This window comes from Oncorhynchus keta, chromosome 12, assembly GCF_023373465.1.
Source record: "Oncorhynchus keta strain PuntledgeMale-10-30-2019 chromosome 12, Oket_V2, whole genome shotgun sequence".
In the NCBI taxonomy this organism is placed as follows: Eukaryota; Metazoa; Chordata; class Actinopteri; order Salmoniformes; family Salmonidae; genus Oncorhynchus; species Oncorhynchus keta.
The window spans coordinates 17,043,993-17,068,820 of record NC_068432.1 but is presented as its reverse complement, the minus strand read 5'-3'; the positions used below and the strand labels follow the sequence as shown (position 1 = coordinate 17,068,820).

General features: G+C 41.7%; 1 protein-coding gene across 4 annotated transcripts in view; it reads left to right on the top strand.

The window, feature by feature from the left end:
- Nucleotides 1–22,979, top strand: part of cadm1a (cell adhesion molecule 1a) — a 431,723-nt gene extending 408,744 nt beyond the window's left edge. For all 4 annotated transcript variants that reach the window (XM_035782006.2, XM_035782004.2, XM_035782002.2 and 1 more), the window contains 2 exons: nucleotides 17,793–17,921; nucleotides 18,792–22,979. In XM_035782006.2, the coding sequence (XP_035637899.1) occupies nucleotides 17,793–17,921; nucleotides 18,792–18,910 (248 nt within the window). In that variant the 3' untranslated portion in view covers nucleotides 18,911–22,979. The remainder of the gene's footprint in view (nucleotides 1–17,792; nucleotides 17,922–18,791) is intronic.
- The last annotated feature ends 1,849 nt before the right edge of the window (nucleotides 22,980–24,828 follow it).

Sequence of the window (24,828 nt, the reverse complement as noted above, 5' to 3'; positions counted from 1 at the left end):
TTCAAGGTGCATGGAATACAAAGATGCCAACAAAACAAGTTTCACACAGGTCTCTGTGAAATATTAAGCTGTCGCAGAAGGATTACACATTTGCATTCTATCGTTACAAAATGTGTTCTTGTTGTTTTGGTGCCCTTTCACTGTTTTTCAATGTTTCCGCTCTCTGATAAATCTATTTTACCCTCGGTATAGCCTAGAAACAAGATGTTACATAAATAAGAGGGGGGTGGGGTTTGACTGAAGGGGGTAGAAAGATACTACAGTGAAGTGTAACCAGTACACTACCACCAAAGTAAAGCAGTCCCATTTGTGTATTTATGCTACATTTTTTGCATTGTCCCCTTTGTCAGAAGTGCTTCACTCTGAAGCTGAAGGTCTATTCAGTTGCTTTGGAGATGGATACTACAAGGCCAAGTTGTTGTTACTCCTTTGCGGCGTAGAGCTGAAGTGGGGTTGCCTCAGGAATATGAATTACAGTGCAGGGCCGGGAGACGCATTGCTGTCCTGGTCATATAGATCAAACCCTTATCAGCACGTCAGCCTCGCTGTCAGACAGCACTTCTATCGCCACACACTGGCACCGGCGGTATTCATAGCCTTTCCTTTACCTGACCCACAGTGTGTTTAGTTTCAAACTGCCTGGGGTGCTGACTTTTTCAATCTGATTTATCAATAATGTGTCATCTTGTGTGTTTTATTTTACGATAAATGATGTTGGTGTTTTTCCTCAAAGAATGCATTCTTCAGAGGCTGTCCTCTCTCGTGCTGTGTGAATGTATTCAGGATTGGTCCCTCGTTCTCTCTGTTAATTTCCAAAGCCAACATGTTTCACTCTGGCCTTTACAAGCATGAGGCTAACATGTCCAGGCCAGTTGTTTGATGATGTCCCTTAAGTAACTTGATTGCAAAAAATATATCTGCAAGAAGCCCGCCGTAAAGCCAGCGTCGGTATTATTTCAGATCCCCACACAGATTAAGGCAGAAGGTGTGGTGGTGGCAAGGTAATACTATTTCACCTCTTGGTCGAAGTAATGCAATTGAATTTCAAGGACTGGTGCGCTTGTTTGTTTTGTTTTTTTGGGGGTGATTGTGTGTGTCCATTTCATGCATGACATTTTAGAGTACATGATTTTGGCTGTTGTCCTACCTTGTTCTTCATGCTTGAATTACCTCGAGGCCAGGAAATACCATCTCACCATTGCCCAATGTGTAGCTGAGGGCCCTCTCCTTTTCTGAATGTTACTCAGAATATTTCATTCATATTCCTGAAGCAATCACAAAGTCACCCCCAATAGAACAAAACATCTGAAGTAAACTCCCTGCAATCCTCAGGAATAGTGACATTTGCTGCTTGGGAACATTGAGCAACAGCTTATTTATGTATCTCTCTCTCTCTGTCTCAGCGCAAAGTAACTTAAGCCTCTGTTTGACATGAGCTGAGCCTCTGCTGATGCGCGCCTGTTTTACATGCCGAAGAGTGCCAGCACTAACTAACTACCTCTCCCCTGGAAGCTGTCACCATGGTGATGCCCCTGCTTGTTGTGGCAGAGAGAAGCCAGCATTATTGAACTTCTTGTTTCAAGAAACAGACATTTTGCTCTGCATAATGCTACACTTGAGAGCCCCTGTTTGGGTTGGCATGGGGACGACATCTCTATATCTTCAACAGAATCTTCTGCTCTTATCCACACTTTCTTTTTGAAAAAGGGCATGGTCAGAGGATGGAACAGGTCTAAAGTCTATTCCATTAGTTGATAACGAGCTCTGCCTGCTAATCTTCTATCTGGAGAGGTGAGCACGCTGGAAAAGACACTCCTGCCAACGTGCCTGTCAGGGCGGTGTGCGAGAGAAGGAGGGGATAATTGAGCTAGGAACAGGAAGCCACTGGGAAAGCGATGGTGGAGCGGGAAGACGGCGGAATAAGGGCCACTTTGCTCCCAGCTGGAACTGCAGCAGGTGAAGCGGAAGACTTATCTCTTCCATTTAATAGGGAACAGAGTTTGCCACATTTGAGCCCCGTTTATACCTGGTTCTAACATGCATCCTTGTTCCTGATCTTTTCCACATACTGATTGTGCTCACATTTTCAGGCAGGTGTAGATGATTAAAAGATGCATTGTGATCTGATTGTGATCAGATCTTCCTGACCATCTCAGGAGGTATTGAAGTATGCATTGTGTCTGTATATCTTACAAGTGATCTGGACAGTGAAACCGATAAAATCAGGGATGTGCAACTTCAGTCCACGGGGGGCCTGATTGGTGTTACGCATTTGCACCAGCCCCAGCTAACACACCTGACTCAACGAATCATGATCTGCAGTTTGGAATGCAATTAGTTTAATCAGCTGTGTTTGCTAGGGATGGGGGGAAAGTGTGACACCACTCCGGCCCCCAAGGACTGGAGTTGCCCAACCCTGATTTAAATCATCATTATCCCGCCTTCTAAAATCATTGACAGGTGGCACCATTGACTTATGGCATCAATATGTGTCTTAAATAAATAAAGATAAAGGAAGGACCAGAGAATCTGGTCACAATGCGGACACAGTGGACAGATAAGAGACACATTTTAATACCATCTGCAGATGCATATCTGAAAATGTGGCCACAATCAGTTATCAACGAGGCTTTGTATGCCATTAATATTCAGACCTGGTCAGTAAATTACAGGAACACGACTTTGAGTTACCGAGAGGATTCGTCACAAGACATGCCGCATCCTATTGTTTCCCCCGGTATGTTTATTTCTCAGGTCTCTTGGAGTTGTCAGGGTTTTCATTGACTCCTTCATTACTGCTTTAGTCCACTGGCTTTCGAAGTCATGCTAAACGGGTGGGAAATTAGGTGGGAGAGACTGTGTGGACACACCATGCATTTAAATGGCAAGTATCTCGTGAGAGCTGTATCTGTGTTTGTGTCTGTGTGTACGTGAGCTGAATATGTATGGCATAAGTGTAGCATGTTGATGGTATGTATGTGTGGGTTTCATGTGAAATGCGTTTGTAATTTTGAGCACGCTCTGTGTGTGTTTGTAGCACGTGTTGTGTCTGTGAGCCTGCCACTTGTGGGGCTCTCTCAGGTGAGGCGCATATGCTGCCGTAATTAGCCAGGAGACTCGCAAACTATTAAGGCAGACAACCAAAAAGGGACCCTCTTCCCCTCCTTCTTCTCCCTCTCTAACTCATCCTCGGCTGACATTAAATGGACCACCGAGGGGCCGTCTGGGGCCTAGACGCCCTGGTGGTTGGCGGGAAGCGAGAATCTGTGGGGGTGGTTTCTAGCAGCGGGGCAGACGAGTGTGGAAATTAGCTTCGTCTACTGAATCAACAGTTCCTCAGTCACCTGCCGTTCCTCTCCATCGCTCGCAGCCCACGCCAAATGCTATCTTCCAAGGCTCTGGCCCTTCATTTAAGCCATTTTCTTCAATTATTCTCCCCTTTTCCCTTCTATGGCCCTGTTTGAAATGTTGGGTAAACAGAGGTACAGTTTGTAATTCTCTGGCAAGGCTTCTTAGCCAGTTGTTTTGGGGGTTTCTGTTCTCTACATGGTGTAAAGATTTGTTTTGGCCTTTTGAAGGAAATGTGTTTCCAAATCTGCCTTAATTTGTTGGTTTGGTTTGCTCTTAAGCTCTACACCGCAAAGAAAAAATGTACATTCTGAATGTCACAAGCCTTTTAAAGCACCGGTACAATGACTGGCTGAAAAATTAGCCGATCTGTGGAATAGAGGGATAATAGACGCTCTTTGATGTAAAAATGTTCCCATAATTCATATTCATGAGAGCAGAGACCCCTTTGAGGTGAGGTTTTGGATTACAGATCACCTCTTCTCGACACTCTGGACTCCATTATCACTGCGTGCTTTGTGAACAATGGCCTCACCGAGAAAGCACTACAGGATTGTGCTGTATGTCCTCAGAAAGGGACCAAAAATCACCCGAAAACCTGATAATGACAGCTCACAGTGGTCTACAGCTAGGAAATCAAAACACCCTGCTAGGCTGACATTCATGCATTGACACATTTTATTCCTTCCACTTTTTTGCCTGTTTTTTGTGGTGTTTTCATTGTCCAACTCAAAGCCACCAACCAGCTGTAAACTCTTGGGGGAAAATATGCTATCTAGAACCTAAAAGGGTTCTTTGGCTGTCCCCATAGAAGAACCCTTTGAAGAACCAACCCCTTTTGGTTCCAGGCAGAACCCTATTGGGTTCCATGTAGAACCCTTTCACAGGAGATTTCTTCTACATGGCCACCACCGCAGTGAGCCAAAGGTGATGGCTGTCAATGCGAATCTGTGTATGCTCGCTGGTGTGGGTCGACTGCTCCATGGCAGCCAAGGACAAGACTTAGCCTTTATCCGTCTTTTCTCAGGAAATGAGGGAAGCTTTTGAGAAACAGGACCTGCTCGCCCCAGGCTTTGCACCGTTCCCTGGAAGGGACATCTTATCCTGGATTAGCCCTGACAAAACTCACTTCCCCTGGCTCTCGCACAAAGGACAAATGGTCCCCAGTGTTGTCTTGTGTTGTTTACACATATTTACATAATAATTTTTTTGTCATGTTATATACACGTGGCACCCCAACACACACAGTGGGGGGGATCTAGATGTTGACTCACTAAGAAAATAAGCAACATCAGAGTCCAATTTTAACCGAGCCCTGCCACAACATCTGTCCCTAATTCTTTACTTGCCACAGGATATTCTACTTTTCCTTTTTTTCTTTGCCCACAACTACATTAAAGCAGCTGGAATTTAATGGGGTGGTTTGTTTGTCTGATACAAAGACTCCTCAGGCACTCTCTGTCAAGCTAAAAATCCATTTGGTTTAACCAGCTTGTAAAGGTTGCCCTCCTCTCCTTCCCCTGCCTCCGCGCCACACCGGCGGCCCACTCCTGTCCGACCCTCGCTACTGTAAATATAAATCTTGGGGAGTTTGTCGGCCAATACGGTAATGACAAGGCTCCAGGCAGCTTGGTGACAGAGAGGGGTGGGGAATTGGAGAGGGGACGATAAACAGACGGTAGAGGAGAAGAAAAGGGCAAACGGTGAAGCAAAAGCAGTTATTGCTCCGCTGTTCAGGTTTTTTTTCTCTGCCTCCCATTAACAGGGCTGGCGGTGTATCTATGAGATGAGCTGCAGAGTCTCTGGGCCTGTCGAGTCCTCTGAACATCCTGACAAACATAGTAGGCCGCTGGAATACATTAGGACGTGGTTATGGAGGGAACCATGAACTAGTTCTTATTCAAACTTTCTTAGTTTAGAGGTCATGCAAATGAGAACTTGTTCTCAACTAGCCTACATGGTTAAATAAAGGTGACATTAAATAAAAATCATAGGTTTTATTTGTCAGTTATGTTTGTTGGGTCTATATTTTTCATTGTCCATGATTATATCAGTCTCAATGAGGATTTCAAATGGTTGCCAAGATACCGAGAGCTCTATTGAAAACGTCCAAATTAATGTAGGTCTTTCCTAAGAGACAGAAGATGCATGCAACTCATAAAACTTGGTTCATTTTCACAATGAGTGAAATACTTTTTTCTTTCAGTAAAATCCCGACCCCAAACTCCGTGAATGGAGAGGGGACTTCATAGAAAAGCACAGAACCCAATTTCTCATTCATTATGTACATAATGGCTGTACAAGTGTAGGGAAAACCATAAAAGACTTGGTATTAATTGACATTACTTTCACCTTTCCCCACTATCCCCATATCTCATAATAGAGAAGCCTTAGTCACGCACTAATAATACTCTTCCATGGTTTGAAACAGCTTTTTGAGAGACGTCATGCCTTCCACCTATCCGTCTACTGTTACCATGGCACCCAGATTAAATGTATTACTAAACAATTTAGATCAAAATGGCAAAGCTATCCCAGATCATGATTTTGGAAATGAAATCTATTCAGCCTCACCTGAGTTTTGTGTTTTTGAAGTAATTAGATTGTTAATAGGTTTAACTGTAAACCCTTTCAAAGCAACCCCAGAGGTTGTCTGCCAAGGACATTTAGTGAATAGATCCGGGTTGTTGCCTTCAATAGGCCATCCTTCAGTGTAATCGCTAATTAGAATCACGGTTTGCCATTTTATAAAAGGAGACACCCCACTGTGAACAGAAGTCAGTTCAACATCTAGTTTTGAATTACATTTTGTTGATTTGTCGATTAACGTGAATTCAACAAAAAATGTCACCATGTCATTGGATTTAGGTTAAATGTTGGGTGACAAAATTACAAAATGCCCGTATGTTGATTTTTTTGGAAGTCCATTCAGTTTTCCACATTGATGCATCATCATTTAGATGTTTGGGTTGAAATGAAATGGAAACAACGTTGATTCAACCACTTTTTGCCCAGTGGGATTCCTCTATCTGGAACACACATCTCAAATAGCTAATTGTTATTGACACTATATTTATAATAAAAGGAGAATACACTGTTATTGCTTTCTCTTCTGTAAAGGAGGTAGAAACAGAACAGTTTGACCTCTTTTTACATTTTGTTGGGAAATGAGAATTGAAATAAATTCACTCCAAAGAATCAAACCATCCAACTAATTAAGTTTTTGGCACACACTCATCTGACTGTCTGTCAACTTGTATACAAGTTCTTTCTTACAAGTTAAACAAGCAGTAACCAATGTCTGAGTCACACACATTCTATCTCAAAAGGCTTCCCGACTTGTATTAAGCTGGGCTCCTTTATTTACAAGTGCATTATCTAGGAGGCAAAATATTAAACTGGCATCATTAAATTGTCTCAATGGGCTTTTTAACAGCAGAGACGGTGCAGTTGTGATGCAGTTATATCTACTGAGGCTATGCAGTAACACATGTACTATATGTATGAAGCTTTGTATGGCACCCACCTGCTTGATGCTGCTGTCTTTTGGTTGTCTTCCTATCCGCAGGCAGCACAGCTGCACCACTGCAATCACTAATGCTTAATTACCAGATTAGAAGATCCAATTAGCAGATCTCCTGTCATTCAGATCAGCCCACTGCCTGATCTGAATGAGATACTTTCGTGTGTGTCCCCCCCTCCCCCCCAGGGGTTGGCATTCCTCCCCTAAAAATGGATCGCACTCGCGAAACGGCGACGTGCTTTGTTTGGCACGTGGACACCTTGTTTCCGCATGCTCTCGGAGGTTATGATTTATATTTCAGAGAATGCGGAAAGAGACACATCTTCCCGGCTGGTGCTTTGGGTAAATGTGTCGCTGGCAAGTTGCGCACGGAGACAAATCCTCTTGTTAATTTGTTTTTTTTTAAGCCATTTCCTCTCTGTCATTTAATTCACTGTTCTTTGTTGAACTGCCTCTGACTTTACCGTACACTTACTCAAATGGTGGTACTTAAAGGAGCTACATATAAAATTAAGCCCCTCCAGGAACCTAGAAGAACACCACACACAACCCCCCAGCGCCAACCCCTTCCAATACAACTGTTGGATTTTCAAATCTTAACAGCGTGAGGTCTCAACTAGGGCTGTGGCTGTCAAGCAAATAACTGCCGGTCTCACAGTAATTTGACTGGTAATTAACATAAACACATTTGCATCTCCTGGCTTCTATACAAGCCGCTGATGCAAACCTTTGAAACATATACACTTTAAAAGTTGAATGAATCCATGTAATGTAGCCTACACCTTCACGATAAAACCATTATAGGTTGTGCTCGTGAAGAGATGGCCATGCCTCTAAATTACGCTGAATGAAGACAGAGAGGATCCAGCCTTCCTATTCGACAAGAAAATACTATTATTGACAAATAGGAAGACTGCACCATCAGATGCAATTTTGTGTCGGGCCAAAAATAATTTGGATTGGAAAAAATATTGTGAAACACTATTATTCTACAATTACTGCAGACATACAGGGCCTTCAGAAAGTATTCACATCCCCTGACTTTTTCCACATTTTGTTACAGCCTGAAAATGATCAAATTGAGATTGAGTTACTGGCCTACACACAATACCCCACAATGTCAAAGTAGAGTTCACTCTGTTGCCCGAGTGGAATAAAACCGTAAAGGGATTTCACCATGAGGCCAATGATGACTTTAAAACAGTTACCAAGTTTAATGGCTGTGATAGGAGAAAACTGAGGATGGCTCAACAACATTGTAGTTACTCCACAATACTAAAATCCTAGAGGAAAACCTGGTTCAGTCTGGTTTCCAACAGACACTAGGAGACATATTCACCTTTCAGCAGGACAATAACAATAAACATAAGGCCAAATATACACTAGAGTTGCTCACCAAGACAACTTGAATGTTCCTGAGTGACCTATTTACGGTTTTTCCTTAAATCGGCTTGAAAATCTATGACAAGACAACCAATTAGCTTGAAGAGTTTAATTTGCAAACATTTCTAAAAACATGTAGATGGGCGATTAAAAAAAAAAAATGTATAATGCATTTTGAATTTATGCTGTAACACAACAAAATGTGGAATAAGTCAAGGAGTATGAATACTTTCTGAAGGCACTGCGTTATGGACATTTTCTGAAATTACAATGCACAAACGTTATGTGTTTAAGGATAAAAGTAATCACATTTTTTCATTTAATATGTATGGGAAGGATGGAAATTCACATCCATCTTAAAAGTGGCACCTGAGAGAAAACAATTAATAAAATTACACTGGACTTGTGATGCACTCTTTTTAATGCCAAGACAACCACCATGCGAGTGGAAGTAATGTTAAAATTGAAACAAAACATTTTCTCGGTGAGTTAGTTTTTTCACAAGTCCTCAACCTCTATCGGCACATTGATGTTTGGTAAAAACACTGACCTTCATACCTTATACCTTCAACGTATAGGACCTCCTTAAGTGTGACGTTGAGAAGGATAGCACACATATATCAACATGCTGCCATGTAGTATTACCATTGCGCCTATGTGATATACAAGATTGACACAACATACTTCAGAGTTATGATCTAGTAGTACAACATACACTCACTTGTACACGTGTTTTGCCCTGTGGACACTACCACAGCCACACACTCCAGCAGAGCCCAAGATGGCCTGTTGCCGTGCTTTGCCTCCTTGTGGAGACGTCTAATTAGGGCTTAATCATGAGATATTAAAGCTGAAAATGGCATGTCCTCCTTATTTCTTCTCATTATTCACACATACAGACCTCAGAGGATGACAGTCCAGAGCGACACACCACCATGATTGGGCACACAGTTTCCATACCACAGAAAGCAACACATGTAATCATATATTTACAGACTCAGTCAGAGACTTAGGAAAACACAAGCTTGGGTACATTCACATACACTTACCATTCATAAGAGAGACAAATTCACAGAAATTCACTCTCACGCACAGCAAACGCTGCATATGTCAGCTCCTCAATCGGGAAATTACCTTTAAATGTCAATCACGCTATAACGTGAATCTTCCACAGCCCAGATTTAATCTAGGCCTATGTCTCTTTAAGCTAGCCTCTAGCCTTTCTAGAATAGTTCACACAAATGGCAAATATAGGCTACCTCATTGTATGGATCACTATAGACTTTAGAGTAGTCTATGGACCAAGAGAGTTAGTGACCTCAGATTGGGATTTATTTATGTTGCAACAGTTTACTATAAGCATTGAAAAATAAAGCAGGCTGAAAAACTATTGGAGGGCCTTTCTAGATATTGGCTCGGTAATTCACAAGTTTTGCATATTGAAACAGAGGATATTTTCAAGGAAACACTTAAAGTATCCTTGGTTTCAGTGAGCGATGCTCATTAAATTGGCTCGGCTAATGTGTTTGAAATACCTGGTGGAGATACTGAAAGAGTTCATATCAGTGTGTTTGTGTGTGCGTCCTAAATGTCAAAAGGCAACAAAACAAGGAGAGATGGCGATAAGCCAGACTGAATACCATTTTAATTGTCCACCAGAGGATAGCATCGAGGCCTATTGCTATCGTGTGCTTCATTTGAGAAAGTTATTAGAACTTGACAATGAGCGCCCCAATCCCGGATGCTGAAAAACAACAGCAGCCTTATCCCAAGGAAGCGAAGTAATTGACTCTGAGAGCAAGATCAAGTGTGGCTACAGGCTCCACTCACAAGAGCGGGGATGGATGGGGGTGGTGGAGAGAAAACCAACACTATCTCTCCACATAAACAGCAAACAACTGGGAGAGGGCTGGAAACACTCACCCTCTCTATCCTCTGGCGACGCTTAGCAAAATAGTCATGGAGAGAAAGAGAATGCGGGGGGAAAGGAGAGCAGGGAGGACAGAGTCAGATCCCTGTGGGACTCTAGTATATAGCTTGGGCGTTTGTCATTCAAGTTGTTTGGTGGTAAATTGGAGTGTGTTGGGCTAGATCAGAACCTAGACTGTAAAGAAACCACAGGGATGTGTGGGTGACTGGGTACAATACATTCTCAGCAAACATTATAGACATAGACTCTTCTGTTTTCTCTTCTTTCCCACTGACAAGATAGATGGATAGATCAAGAGAGAGAGAGGGAGGGAAATTACCCCACGGTGTCCCGCTGGAAAAAGCGTGAGGGGACCAATCTCAAAAGAACGCTCCTTCTTTGGCGGTGTTTTTGGTCCAAAATAATCCCAAGTTGTTGAACACCTCAGGAAGGTGCTGCTACTCACACACGACACGTCGCCACATCACAGCAGCAAAACGCTTGAGACTCCATCACGTCTGTGTTTTCCTCTCTGAGTGTTGGGGGATGTGTCTCGGGTTACAAAAGGTGTGGACGGCAGAGTGCCTCGACCCTCTCAAGCTAACCAGCCCTCAGCGAGTGTAAACGTGACTCCATTGTCCGCGGGTGACTTCCTATAGGGGCCGGTCACCAACTCTATCAGGAAAGCGTGTTTGAGAGTAACCCCGCATGACAGCACTCCCACTGTGGTCTGTAGATGGACACCCCCTGAGAGTCATCCTTTCCTTCCCCTCATCAAGACTGTGTTCACACTGGTATTTCACTTCAACCCCAAGGTCCTGTATCCACACAGTGCTTTGTAGGGACCTATTCTTCTTTCTCTTTAGGTCTTTGTCTTGGACTTTGAAAACCCAGAATGAAATGTCACTTGGGTGTTTGTACTCAAGTTTATAGTTTCAGTTGTTGTCTGATGGAGATCTGGAGACTACCCTATTGGCATTCTGTCTACCATTTTCTCCATACAAAGGAGAGAACGGTTCTCTGAATTCAATACATCACCTTTCCTTGGGTTGAGTGTTGTATTCTGGCAGCTGAAAATAATCCTTGTCTTTATATTTACATAGATGTTTCTAAAAACAAAAGTTGGTGGTTGTAAATTTTCATTCTTCACTTTCACTCATTTTGCTCCCATCTATTCAACACTTTCTTTGTACAGTTCACAATAAGATATCACCTTTCTGGACATAATGGTAAACAGTATTAAATGAAATCATTCTGCTTTTGAGGCCTGTTTTTAACCTTTCCTGTATATGTGCATGCAATTCTAACTTTCCACCTCAGACACTTTCCCTCGTCATGTGTAACAGTATAGCTTCGGTCCCTCTCCTCGCCCCTACCTGGGCTTGAACCAGGGACCCTCTGCACATATCTACAACTGCCTCCCATGAAGCATCGTTACCCATCGCTCCACAAAAGCCGCAGCCCTTACAGAGCAAGGGGAACAACTACTTCAAGGTCTCAGCGCGAGTGATGTCACCAATTGAAACGCTATTAGCGCACACCCCACAAACTAGCCAGCCATTTCACATCGGTTACACATGCATAGTTGAGCTTGAGACAGGCCTTCCGAGATTCCCTAAAAACACTCACAACGCTCACTCACACACTTCGATTCAGCTACAACTGGACGTGTCTTTGGTAGCAGCTTAGGAGAACTTAGGCAGTAGGTTAGGATAATTAATGTAGCAGGTTAAAATAATTAGATTAAGGTTAGGAAAAGTCTTATGGTTAGCCAAAATGCTCTCCTAACCTGCTCCAAAAAGTCACTTCCAGTCGTAGCTGTATCGAAGTGGCGTAACCAGGCTGGCCCACCAGGTTGGCCCATAGTAGGCACGTTTACACTGCACCTTAGCCCACCCTTACAAAAAAAATAATACAGTTTTGAAACTGTAGTAAAAGTGGAGTAACTGGTATTTTGGACACAGTAATTGCAGAATAACTCCACACTGCCCTTTCTCACCTGGACAAAAGGATCACCTATGCTGTTCATTGACTACAGCTCAGTGTTCAACACCATAGTGCCCACGAATCTCATCCCTAAGCTAAGGGCTCTGGGAATTAACACCTCCCTCTGCAACTGGATCCTGGACTTCCTGACGGGCAGCCCCCGAGTGGTAAGAGTAGGCAACACTGATCGTTAACACTGGGGCCCCTCAGGGGTGTGGACTTAGTCCCCTCCTGTATTCCCTGTTCACCCACGACTGCGTGCCAAACACGATTCCAACACCATCATTAAGTTTGCTGACGACAAACTGATCACCGACAACGATGAGACGGCCAACTGGCAGTCTGGTACCAGGACAACAACCTCTCCCTCAATGTGAGCAAGATGAAGGAGCTGATCGTGGACTACAGGAAAAGGCAGGCCGAACAAGCCCCCATTTAACATCAACGAGGCTGTAGTGGAGCGGGTCGAGAGTTTCAAGTTCCTTGGTGTCCATGTCACCAAAGAACTATCATGGTCCAAACATACCAAGACAGTTGTGTAGAGGACACGACAAAACCTTTTCCCCTTCAGGAGAAGTAAAAGATTTGGCATGAGTCCTCAGATCCTCAAAGATTTCTCCAGCTGCTCCATCGAGGGCATCCTGACCGGTTGCATCACCGCCTGGTATGGCAACTGCTCGGCATCTGACCGTAAGGCGATATAGAGGGTAGTGCGAACGGCCCAGTACATTACTGGGGTCAAGCTTCCTGCCATCCAGGACCTATAAAATAGGCGGTTTCAGAGAAAAGCCCATAAAATTGTCAGAGACACCAGTCACCCAAGTTATAGACTGTTTTCTCTGTTACCGCACGGCAAGCGGTACCGTAGCGCCAAGTCTAGGACCAAAAGGCTCCTCAACAGCTTCTACCCTCAAGCCATAAGACTCCTGAACAATTAATCAAATCGCCACCGGGCTGCTCCTCGCTGTTTATTATCTATGCATAGTCACTTCACCCCCACCTACATGTTCAGATTACATCAACTAACCTGTACCCCCGCACACTTACTGAGTATCGGTGCCCCCTGTATATAGCCTAGTTATTCTTATTGTGTTACTTTTTATGATTACTTTTTATTTGGTAAATATTTTCTTAACTCTTCTTGAACTGTATTAAGGGCTTGTAAGTAAGCATTTCACAGTAAAGTCTACACTTGTTGTATTCGGCGCATGTGACAAATAAAGTTTGATTTATACTGCACTCTAACTGCAGTTACACTGCAAAATTACCACTGTAAAAAAAACAGTGTTGTTTTGGCTTTAGTATTTGCCACATACTGCCGTTATACAGTTATACTGCAGTGTACTGCAGCCGCAGAAACATGGTGCCAAAATAGCCCGTGTGAAATGGGGTCAAGAACAACGCATATCATTTTCAATGCCCAATCACAAAAGCTATACTTTAACCTAATTTGCATATGCTTGTGATGCATGTGATGCGTTCTGCATGGTATTTTAATAAGTACATTTATAGTAGTCCCATCTGAGGACAAATCATTGACAAGGAAACCAAATACTTTTATCCATGCAAAAACCTATGGCTAACAAAAATGATAGCTCTGCAGGCTGGCTACCATCTCACTTAGCCTAGCCAACTGAAAGCCACAAACTCTCCAGCTAGAAGGGCAGCAAATGCTTCATTTTCATCTGTTTTCATAGCTTTTCTATTGACATTTAATTGGATATAGCAATCCATGATAATATTATTGTTGCATGATTTCGGCTGGATCAGAGAAGTTTGTCTCGTCCATGCACAGCATTCGCTGTACAGGGGCAATATCATATGTCAAAAGTGAAACGTTGTTTCCGTGGTCAGACAGGCAGACAGCAAGGTTTATTCAAACCATCACTGTTGAAAATAAAAGGCTAGAAGCAAGAGGAAATAATGTGTAAATAAATTGCTTAACATTGGTCACGTGGCAGAGATAGAATGTGTGTTTGTCCGTAAGCCCAGTGCTTTGGAATAGAAGTGTGAATCCTTAGCCCAGGTCTAAAGCTTAGCCCAGGGTTAAGATAGCCTGAGGATAAGAACAATGCAGAGTGAAAAGGCCTAGTGTGTTGCCTTGGGGGGCTCCAGCATCTGGGTAGTACTCTGGTGAACACCCCAGGCCCGGGGATGGAGAAATACGTCCGCCCCTGATTACCTGCCGTCTGGTAGCACCAATGTATAATAATAATAATATATGCCATTTAGCAGACGCTTTTATCCAAAGCGACTTACAGTCATGTGTGCATACATTCTACGTATGGGTGGTCCCGGGAATCAAACCCACTACCCTGGCGTTACAAGCGCCATGCTCTACCAACTGTGCTACAGAAGGACCAATGTGCCATCTCGCCATGTCTGTAACAATCTCCCTTCTCCACGGGGGGGCCACCTGTGGAGAAGATGGGTGATGGAGGATAAAGAGATCTGAGTACCTAGCTGTTCTCACTGGGTGCTGGCACTTCGGCCTCAAAAGCATTTTGTTTTACTGACATTTACACTCGGGCCCTATTCAGACAAAACATGAACCAGGTGTTTCTAGGTTAGACATAACAACACTTTGTTGTGCTGCGAGAATGCACAGTCGGATTCATTTTAAACCAGGTACACTGTGTGAGACAAAAAAAGTTAACGGGATATAATTTCCAGCATGCAACACATGAAGAATTGTTGTGTTGCCTCACCCTGAAAACTATCTTATACCCGTTTTTGATTGAATAAAGTCTTGGTCTTAATCCACATGATGGAGGGTTAATCTGCCTAAAGATTTTGGGGTCAATCAACTGAAAATATACACCTTGTTATATTTTTGTTGACGCCAATATCTGTTTGAAGTATAGAAAAGTACGGATGCTCCGTTGCTCCAGTTTTATACCATTAAATCCTAAGTGTTTAACAAGGATTGTTGTTGGTGGTAATGACTCATCTATAAGCACCATGCAATATGTATAATTAAGTGACTCATTGCAGTCAATTTGGATGGAGGGACATTTCAGGGGTTTCCATTACCATGCCAATTCTCTGTGAATTATTGAATATTCCTGGGGCAGAATGGGCTGGATGAGATTAGGCGTTCATTGGTTTGTGTTATGAGAGTGAAGCAACTCATTTCCAAACCATCTGGCCCTCTCTAAAATTACACAATGCAACAATGTTGGTTCACAGTGGACTTTTTTATCAAATTACAATTTCCCCCTCTTCTGATTGCGTTATGACCTGAGTGACGCCCCTCGCTGCAATCCATCATAAACTCCAATCTACAGTCAGATTTTTGTTGCCTGTGTTCCCTAGCGCCCCGTCATTTGTCTACAGTCGCTGCACTGAGGCTGACAAGGCAGGGTGGGCCGACAGAGATGGCGAAGAAGGGGTGGGGGTCAACTGGGGGTCAGATCACTCCCGATGTAGGATGGGATACGACAGTCGGTTCCCCGAGCCCCGTTCATTTGTCAGTTTATGTTAATTAGAGTCAAGTACTGAGTGGGATGTCAAACCCACCATGGACCCAGTACCTCCTCTCCTCCCTCATCCACCATTCCCTCATCCAGTACAGAAAAAGGAAGTAATTTTATTCAGGGGGAGAGGAGAGAGCAAAATTCCCTGACATTTCCATAGGCCTCTGTTTATCCCCCAGCCTGACGGACTGGCGTAGCCCAAGTCCACATTAACATCTTAATAGGAAAGAGTGTTAGCGCACGTCTTTACCTCCCTCCCTGACAAGAGCGAATTAAGTGTCAGAAGGATTTCTGCAGACTTTAATTGAATCTGCCCAGCGCGGAAAAGGGAAATCTGAAGTCAAAATAACCTATTAGGGTTATCAAGTAATGTTTGGCTGAGTTTGGCAGGTAGCACTGTGAATGTGGCGTTCTCTCCCCCCAGTATTACCAGTGAGTTGTTTATGAGGTGAGTTGGGTAAGGAAGAGGGTGGCCATGTTGCCCAACAGCATGGGCTTCTCTCTCTCTCTTCGTTAACCTTTAATAAATTGTGGCAAGTCCAACAAGTAATTCCTTAAGCTGGGATTCAGGCTAGCGATGAGTGCGGTGGATGTGAGTCGATTGGAAAGAGGATGGGTGTTCAGTTTTCCTTCGTTCTCCATTCCCTCTAGCCTTCCTATCTTTTCGGGATAGCTCTTTGAAGATGATGCACCTGTAAACATACATAGCTCTGGAATTAAACACCCGAAATGACAAAATCGAATCGGTTAGTCTTTGATATACAGTATACAGGAATGTAGCTGCGATATGGCATAGGCTATTACCAAAGCCTCACTTTCACAAATATATAATCCCTCATTGAATCTGAAACTTTTCCCTCTCTCAATGACGTAAGGTCTTGTCGAAAGCCCCCGGTCTCCTATCTATTCTCTCACCCAAAATCATTTCCTAGCAGAGTGTGAGCTATTGATGAAAGATTTTCCTCCTTTGCGCCGTGAAGAACCAATCAAGTCCACAAACCGCCATTAACTTTTGGTTGTCATGGATCCCTACACATGATCAATAACCTTCACATATCATTACGGTTTGGAGCCTCTGAGGCCTGCCTTGTTCTTCAGGCCAAACTGGTATAAATCTTTCAAAAAAATTGCCTAGAAACTGCACTTTTAGTATTTCAATAGCTCTGACTGGAGACAGGGCAGGGTCCAGATTTATTTGAACAGCGGTGCTTGCTCTGATAGATTGAAGTTGAGAACCACCCGTATCACTTCATAAATCATGTTTAAATGTTCCACTATCTTCTTCTGCCATTCAGTTAAATGGCCAACCACAGTAGAGTTATGCATGCTCTTACTGTAAATTGGATAACATGCTATGTGTCACGATCGTCGTATTGAGGAGACCAAAGCGCAGCGTGGTGTGAATACACTTTTAATTATAGACGAAAACACACGAAGTACACTAAACAAACAAAACAAACTAACCAGACGACCGTGACTGCTATAGAAAGTGAGTGCTAACATACAACATCACATAGACAATAACCCACGAACCACAATACAAAACAGGCTACCTAAATATGGTTCCCAATCAGAGACAACGACAAACACCTGCCACTGATTGAGAACCATATCAGGCCAAAACACATAGAAACAGACTAACTAGACATGCAACATAGAATGCCCACTCATATCACACCCTGACCAAACAAAACATAGAAACAAACAACGCAAATAATGGTCAGAGTGTGACACTATGTGTTATGTAAATTATTTTTTGTATAGCAGTTCTCCAAAAGCAGTAATTTTGCCTAATAAACCAAACTCTTACCACATTCCGGACATTTTATATAATTCAGTTCATTATATATTTAGTTTCATTATGGTGGAAGCTGGAATATAAAATATACATTTTACTTGAATAATATTGTGTGTTTTAGAAAGAATCTTCATGGCCTTTATTGCTGTGATTTCATAAATTTTTCACAATTCTCATTTTGCCCTTTTTTCCAACTGCAAACAGCATTTGTGTATTTTAGGCTGGAGTAGTTGACAATATACTTTTAAGGATTCATGTTATCATTATTTCTTTGGAGATCTTTAATCCACCAAAGTGGGTGTGATGTCCTCCATTACCATGCACTGTTTGTGGATTCTCTAAAAGCTGTTTCTGTTACTGTACTTACAGATTCCAGAGCTGGAGAGGGAGCACCGAGAGCGGTCGACCATGCAGTCATTGGAGGAGTGGTGGCTGTGGTTGTCTTTGCCATGCTCTGTCTACTCATCATTTTGGGACGGTACTTTGCAAGACACAAAGGTGTGTGACAAACCCTTTTGTTTTCTATCTATAGAAGCACCTCTGTGGAATCACAAGGATAAAAAGTACACAGACACACTATAATTTCATGTTTTTGTTTACTCAGTATCATACTAATATTGTCCTGGGCTATCAAAAAATCCACTTCCCTCTCCCCACTGAACACTGTTTTAGGAATTCTACCATACCGCCTGAGCCCAATCAGATTTTTTCTATTTTATGGCAACTGTACTTTTGAAGGGGTGGTCTTTGGAGTGCAGCCCATGCTTTTGGTTTTGATTCTAAATTACTCCCTGCCCTTCTCCATTTGATCTGGGCTATCGCCTTCATTATCAGGCCCAACACTGTTGGGATGTGAATAATCCCTGTCAGAAATGAAGTTTGAAGTGGATTGCTCATTCCTACTCGTTCGGTGAACTTGGCAAGGTTAATTTGAAGTTGTGAGTCGAGCTGAAGCAGAATCTGTATATCCATGTGCGAATCTTGAATGCCAATCAAAGAATGCCAACAGAGAGGTTTTTAACCTTTATTTAACTAGGCAAGGATTAACAAAAAATGACTAAAATAATACTTGTTTAATGGTTTACAGTGGCAAATAAATAATTGACCTACAAGAATTAAAAACTTAGCAGCTGATATATAACTTTTAAGTTACAGTTTCCATTAGAGTTTGTGTTGGTGTGCCAACGGACATGATTATGAGTTTAATATGATTATATTTTAATAATGTATTTTATGAGATCAAATATTCGACAATTAACCTCATGGTTTGTTTTGGTTCAATGATTTGCTTCTTAATGTCAAGGAAACTTGAGTAGGAATTCAGGAGCTTAGCAATGAAGTGTCCATTTTTATCACCCCCCCCTTCAGGTACCTACTTCACGCATGAAGCTAAAGGAGCCGACGATGCAGCAGATGCAGACACAGCCATTATCAACGCAGAGGGGGGCCACAACAACTCGGACGAGAAGAAGGAGTACTACATATAGAAATCACAGGGCCCCAATACTGTCTTCTGTGGAACACCACGCTGTCTTTGGGTTGGGGGGAGGGGGGGTTGCTTGGGGTTTGAGAATTGGTTGGATTAGGTTGGGTAGGTTGATTTTAGGGGTGATTGCCCGGGATTGAACAATGTATTGTCCAGTCTCTGCAGCTGAGGAGGAAAGGTTTTGTGTGTATAAGGTGAAAATATGGGGAGGGGAGGTTTTTGGTAAGGGTGGGGGGTTCGGGGGTTGCCAGAAATCACTGTAGAAGAGAGCGTCACCATGCGACACCTCCCAAAACTGCTGGTACGAATTTTGTTTAGTTCAACCATTTGCAGAAAATTCTGTGCCTTGTTCTGAATTTATTTTCTATTCATTCTTTATTTCCCCCCCCCCCATCAACATGCCCTGTTGCTCCCCACCCTCCCTCTTCCACTCTCTTCATTATCATTGTGCTGTTGGCTTTCCTATGAGGGTAAAATTACACAGCGGCTCTGTTCATCTCTCCCACTGTGTTCGCACACACGTCCTCTCCTGCATACCAAAAGCTCATAAGAACCCTATTTCCACTATACTGTGAGCAGGCCAGGTCTCAACCACCACCTTTCTTTTTTTCCAAACCTTTTGAAAGCTCCAAAACACATCCAACGCTTTACGTATCATATTCGAAAAATGAATATAAGGAAAATATTATTACCCATAAATAACATTGTGCCCCCTCCCCCCTCTTCAAAACACAAACACACAGAAATATAATCTAAAGGAAGACAGTAGAGGACAATTGGTCTCGAAAACTGTCCTTGTTTTCTTTGTATCGGGGCCAATTCCTCATCACCGTGGATCACTTGTATTCCTTCCTCTGTCTCTTCAATTTGTTTTTCAAATTAGATATGCCAGCGCATTTAAAAGATTGCCACAATTTGGAATAAGGAAAGTAGAAGGCACATTATTTCACCCTCGCTATGCTGAATTTAGAGGCATTTTCAATTCATTATTTTCACCTTTTATTCTCTGTACAATGATGTTTTTGTTCTGTTCCACTGAATGGAACCGCAATCCCCCGGCAGGCATTTGTTTCTTTTTTTGTGATGACATTTTTGGGTTTTACATCCTCTCTCATTCAGATTTTTGAATCTGACAAAAATAATTTGTTTTTAATGATTTCTTTGGTGTTGTACTCACCCTTTGTCTCTAAATCAAGATGCCTCAGTTTAGCCAAGCTGTAATATAGTAAGGGGGGAAAACAAACTATGTAACACAGATAGGATTCATTTCAATGCGAAATGACCGGAAGACATCTCCAAACTATAATGTTGATTATCAAAGATGAATATTCTCATTATAAGAGAGATATCAATCTAGGTTGTGAGGTACTTACTGCATTAATAAAGTGATACTACCTTCATCTTGGTATATACTGAACAGGTAAATCACACATTTAGTTGTATTTTTCCAGCTTTGTGTGTAAAATTAGAACTAGAGCTGTAAAAGGGGTATAGGATTTTGAAGGAGATGGTGAAAAATAGGGGATACATAGCTTCTGAGCAAAGAACATACAATCATTGTATCTAAGACATTTTTACAAGGGATATGATTTCAAGACAAGTTCAGTAGTTCCAACAATATACAAACTATGTCCAGCCAATAAATTTACACCAATGTATTATACATAAACACGTGCCAGGAAATATTTTTTACATCCAAGTGGAATTTCATGACAGAATCATTTTGTGGTTTTTATGATTATCACAAGCTGTTTGTTGTGAGTTTTGTCACTTCATACTGTACAACACTCCTGAATGGGTGATGACAGTTGAGGAGCGTGTGGGTCACTAGGAATTACCACTGGAGACGGCCTTATGCCACTACCATCACACCTCAGCCTCTGGACTGTACATGGTCTTGTCATGATGCAACAATTTTCATTTGCCAAAACAGTCAGTCAACACCACATTGCATGTATGTGAGTGTGCACCATTTCTCTTTTCTTTCTTTGTGAATGACCTGCCTAAGCTTTAAGATGAGACCATGTTGAAAGGGCCAGTGGGGGAGAATTGGGGAATGCCAAAAGTCATTTTTTGTTATCTATTACTTTTAATTTAATTTCTACATCACCACAGTCAGCATTGCTGTTCAATGTAGTTACTGTCCTGCTGAGGTGGTTGATATGACAATGAGGTTGAAGAGGTGAAGTTGCTTTCATGTTTGATTTGACATATATTCCAAATATGATATCTTGGAAAAGGAGCTATCACTGATTTAACACTGTACCACGACGACAATGCTGTTTGTTTATCAGGACAGCGGTGGCTTCCTGACTCGTTTAAATGCTTCATTTTAGACTGTGACATCATATGAAACATTTTGGATTCCCTCTGTTGTTTAAACGGAACAAACAACAGAGAGAATGTTACCGTCGTTTAGATTGAGGTTGTGTGGCTTGTATTTAACATTGAGCATTATTTCGCTTCGGTAAAAAGTGTGGTGGCTTCCATTCAAACCTGGACCTAAAAAACGTATGTTCTTACCAAGTGAACACATCTATTCACTCTCTCTGTAGGTGGAGATTTTATTAAATGTACTCACCGCTGTGTGGACTGGGTCGATATATATGTTTGTTTATGCTTTTTAACCTTTTACTTATGTGTGTTGTGGTTTGGAATGGGGACCACTTTCAGAACCAATAGGAAACAGGAGTATATTGTGGAAAGTATGCATCTCGAGCATAGTTGACATGAAATAAATGTTAATTTGTATGAGCACCTACTTAACACCGGTGATATGAAGACTGAAATATAATTAGATGATGGACAACTATTTGGATGGATTTGAAAAGTCCAGAAAGGTATAAAATGTTTTTTTGTCATTTCTTTTTCCTAGGTGTTATCTGTTTTATTTTTCTCATGAAATGCCTCGTTGTGACTCAAGGTACTGTTAACTTGGTAGTCTGACCGTGTTATTTTATCAAATTACTTTTTACATTCTTTTGTTAATTCCTGTCTCAGGCGGTGGTGGAAAAAGTACCCAATTGTCATACTTTAGTAAAAATCTAAGATACCTTATTAGAAAATGACTCAAGTAAAAGTGAAAGTCATCCAGTAAAATACAACTTGAGTAAAAGTCTAAAAGTATTTGGTTTTACCTATACTTAAGTATCAAAAGTAAAAGTATAAATAATTTCAAATTCCTTAAATTAAGTAAACCAGGCGGAACCATTTTCTATTTTTTTTTTTGTTTGCTGATAGCCAGGGGCATACTCCAACACATAATTTACAAACGAAGCATTTGTGTTTAGTGAGTCCGTCAGATCAGAGGCAGTAGAGATACCAGGGATGTTCTCTTGATAAGTGCGTGAATTGGACCATCTTCCTGTCCTGCTAAGCATTCAAAATGTAACTAGTACTTTTGGGTGTCAGAGAAAATGTATGGAGTAAAAAGTAAAATATAAATAACAAAGTAAATGATAGTTACCCAAAAAACGACTTGGTAGTACTTTAAAGTAATTTTAATAAAGTACTTTACACCACTGGTCTCAGGTTCATGTGCATTGAATGGTGTGATTGCATCTCAGGTAGAATGCAAAGTCTAGGCCCCACCACAAATTAATGAAAAAAAACGCTAATGATTTTAGATCAAGAGACAACTGGTGTTTTTTGTTTTTTTTTGCATTTAAGCTGTACATGTTTTATGTATTTTCTTAAATATCCAGTGAACTGTATAATATGTGTTTAAGTATGACTTTGTATAGACATAGTTCATAATGTATCAGTTTGTTAAAATGACACAGGAACAGAACACACTCAGCTGTGGCTGTGCAACTATCAATTTAAACACGTCTCTCATGTTTGGTTTTCCTCCCAGGACATTTGGTTGTTTATCAATTCATTGTCTTCATTGATTATTTTTTGTCTTTCTGCTGTAGGTCTACTTGGGCAATGTTAATGTGTATTAATGAAGAAAAAAGATATTCACATTCCCATACACATTTTGTATTGGTTCATTAATAGACATTTTTACAAAAAAAAAACAAGTTCTTGTCTTAATAAAAAAGAAAATATATTAATGTTCAAAGTAACTGGTGTATGTGTTGTTTTTCATTCTTCCTTATTTTATTTGTATTTTTCATGCATGAAGAGACATGTATAAAGAGACATAAATTGTGATCCTTAACATTGAAAGGCCTCAGGTTTTTCGAGCCATTACACAGTCCATTAAGCACATTTTGTGGTTTGAGGAGCATATCAAGAGCAAGCTCTGTCTCCAAACTACGGGGCCGATTCAGATTTAGGAAATGTATGCCTTTTCTATGCACTTCTCAGTAGTTGGTATTCAGAAGTACCTTATGCAGGCACATACAGTTGAAGTCGGAAGTTTACATAAACTTAGGTTGGAGTCATTAAAACTCGTTTTTCAAACACTCCACAAATTTCTTGTTAACAAACTATAGTTTTGGCAAGTCGGTTAGGGCATCTACTTTGTGCATGACACAAGTAATTTTTCCAACAATTGTTTACAGACAGATTATTTCCCTTATAAATCACTGTATCACAATTCCAGTGGGTCAGAAGTTTACATACACTAAGTTGACTGTGCCTTTAAACAGCTTGAAAAATTCCAGAAAATTATGTCATGGCTTTAGAAGCTTCTGATAGGCTAATTGACATAATTTGAGTCAATTGGAGGTGTACCTGTGGATGTATTTCAAGGCCTACCTTCAAACCCAGTGCCTATTTGCTGGACATCATGGGAAAATCAAAAGAAATCAGCCAAGACATCTGGAAAAAATTGTCAGCCTCCACAAATCTGGTTCATCCTTGGGAGCGATTTCCACATATCTGAAGGTACCATGTTCATCTGTACAAAAAATAGTACGCAAGTATAAGCACTATCCTACCGCTCAGGAAGGAGACGCGTTCTGTCTCCTAGAGATGAACGTACTTTGGTGCAAAAAGTGCAAATCAATCTCAGAACAACAGCAAAGGACTTTGTGAAGATGCTGGAGGAAACAGGTACAAAAGTATCTATATCCACAGTAAAACGAGTCCTATATTGACATAACCTGAAAGGCCGCTCAGCAAGGAAGAAGCCACTGCTCCAAAACCGCCATAAAAAAGCCAGACTACAGTTTGCAACTGCACATGGGGACAAAGATCGTACTTTTTGGAGAAATGTCCTGTGGTCTGATGAAACAAAAATAGAACTGTTTGGCCATAATGACCATCGTTATGTTTGGAGGAAAAAGGGGGACGCTTGCAAACCGAAGAACACCATCCCAACTGTGAAGGACGAGGGTGACAGCATCATGTTGTGCGGGTGCTTTGCTGCAGGAGGGACTGGTGCACTTCACAAAATAGATGGCATCATGACGTAGGAAAATCATGTGGATATATTGAAGCAACATCTCAAGACATCTTAAAGCTTGGTAGCAAATGGGTCTTCCAAATGGACAATGACCCCAAGCATACTTCCAAAATTGTGGCAAAATGGCTTAAGAACAACAAAGTCAAGGTATTGGATTGGCCACAAAGCCATGACCTCAATCCCATAGAAAATGTATGGGCAGACTGAAAAAGTCTGCGAACAAGGAGGCCTTCAAACCTGACTCAGTTACACCAGCTCTGTCAGGAGGAATGGGCCAAATTTCACCCAACTTATTGTGGGAAGCTTGTGGAAGGCTACCCGAAATGTTTGACCCAAGTTTAACAATTTTAAGGCAATGCTACCAAATAATTGAGTGTATCTAAACTTCTGGCCCACTGGGAATGTGGGCCAGGAAGAAATAAAAGCTGAAATAAATCAGTCTCTCTACAATTATTCTGACATTTCACATTCTTAAAATAAAGTGGTGATCCTAACTGACCTGAAACAGGGGATTGTTGATGAGAGAGGCCTGTACTTTTCATCATAGGTACACTTCAACTAGG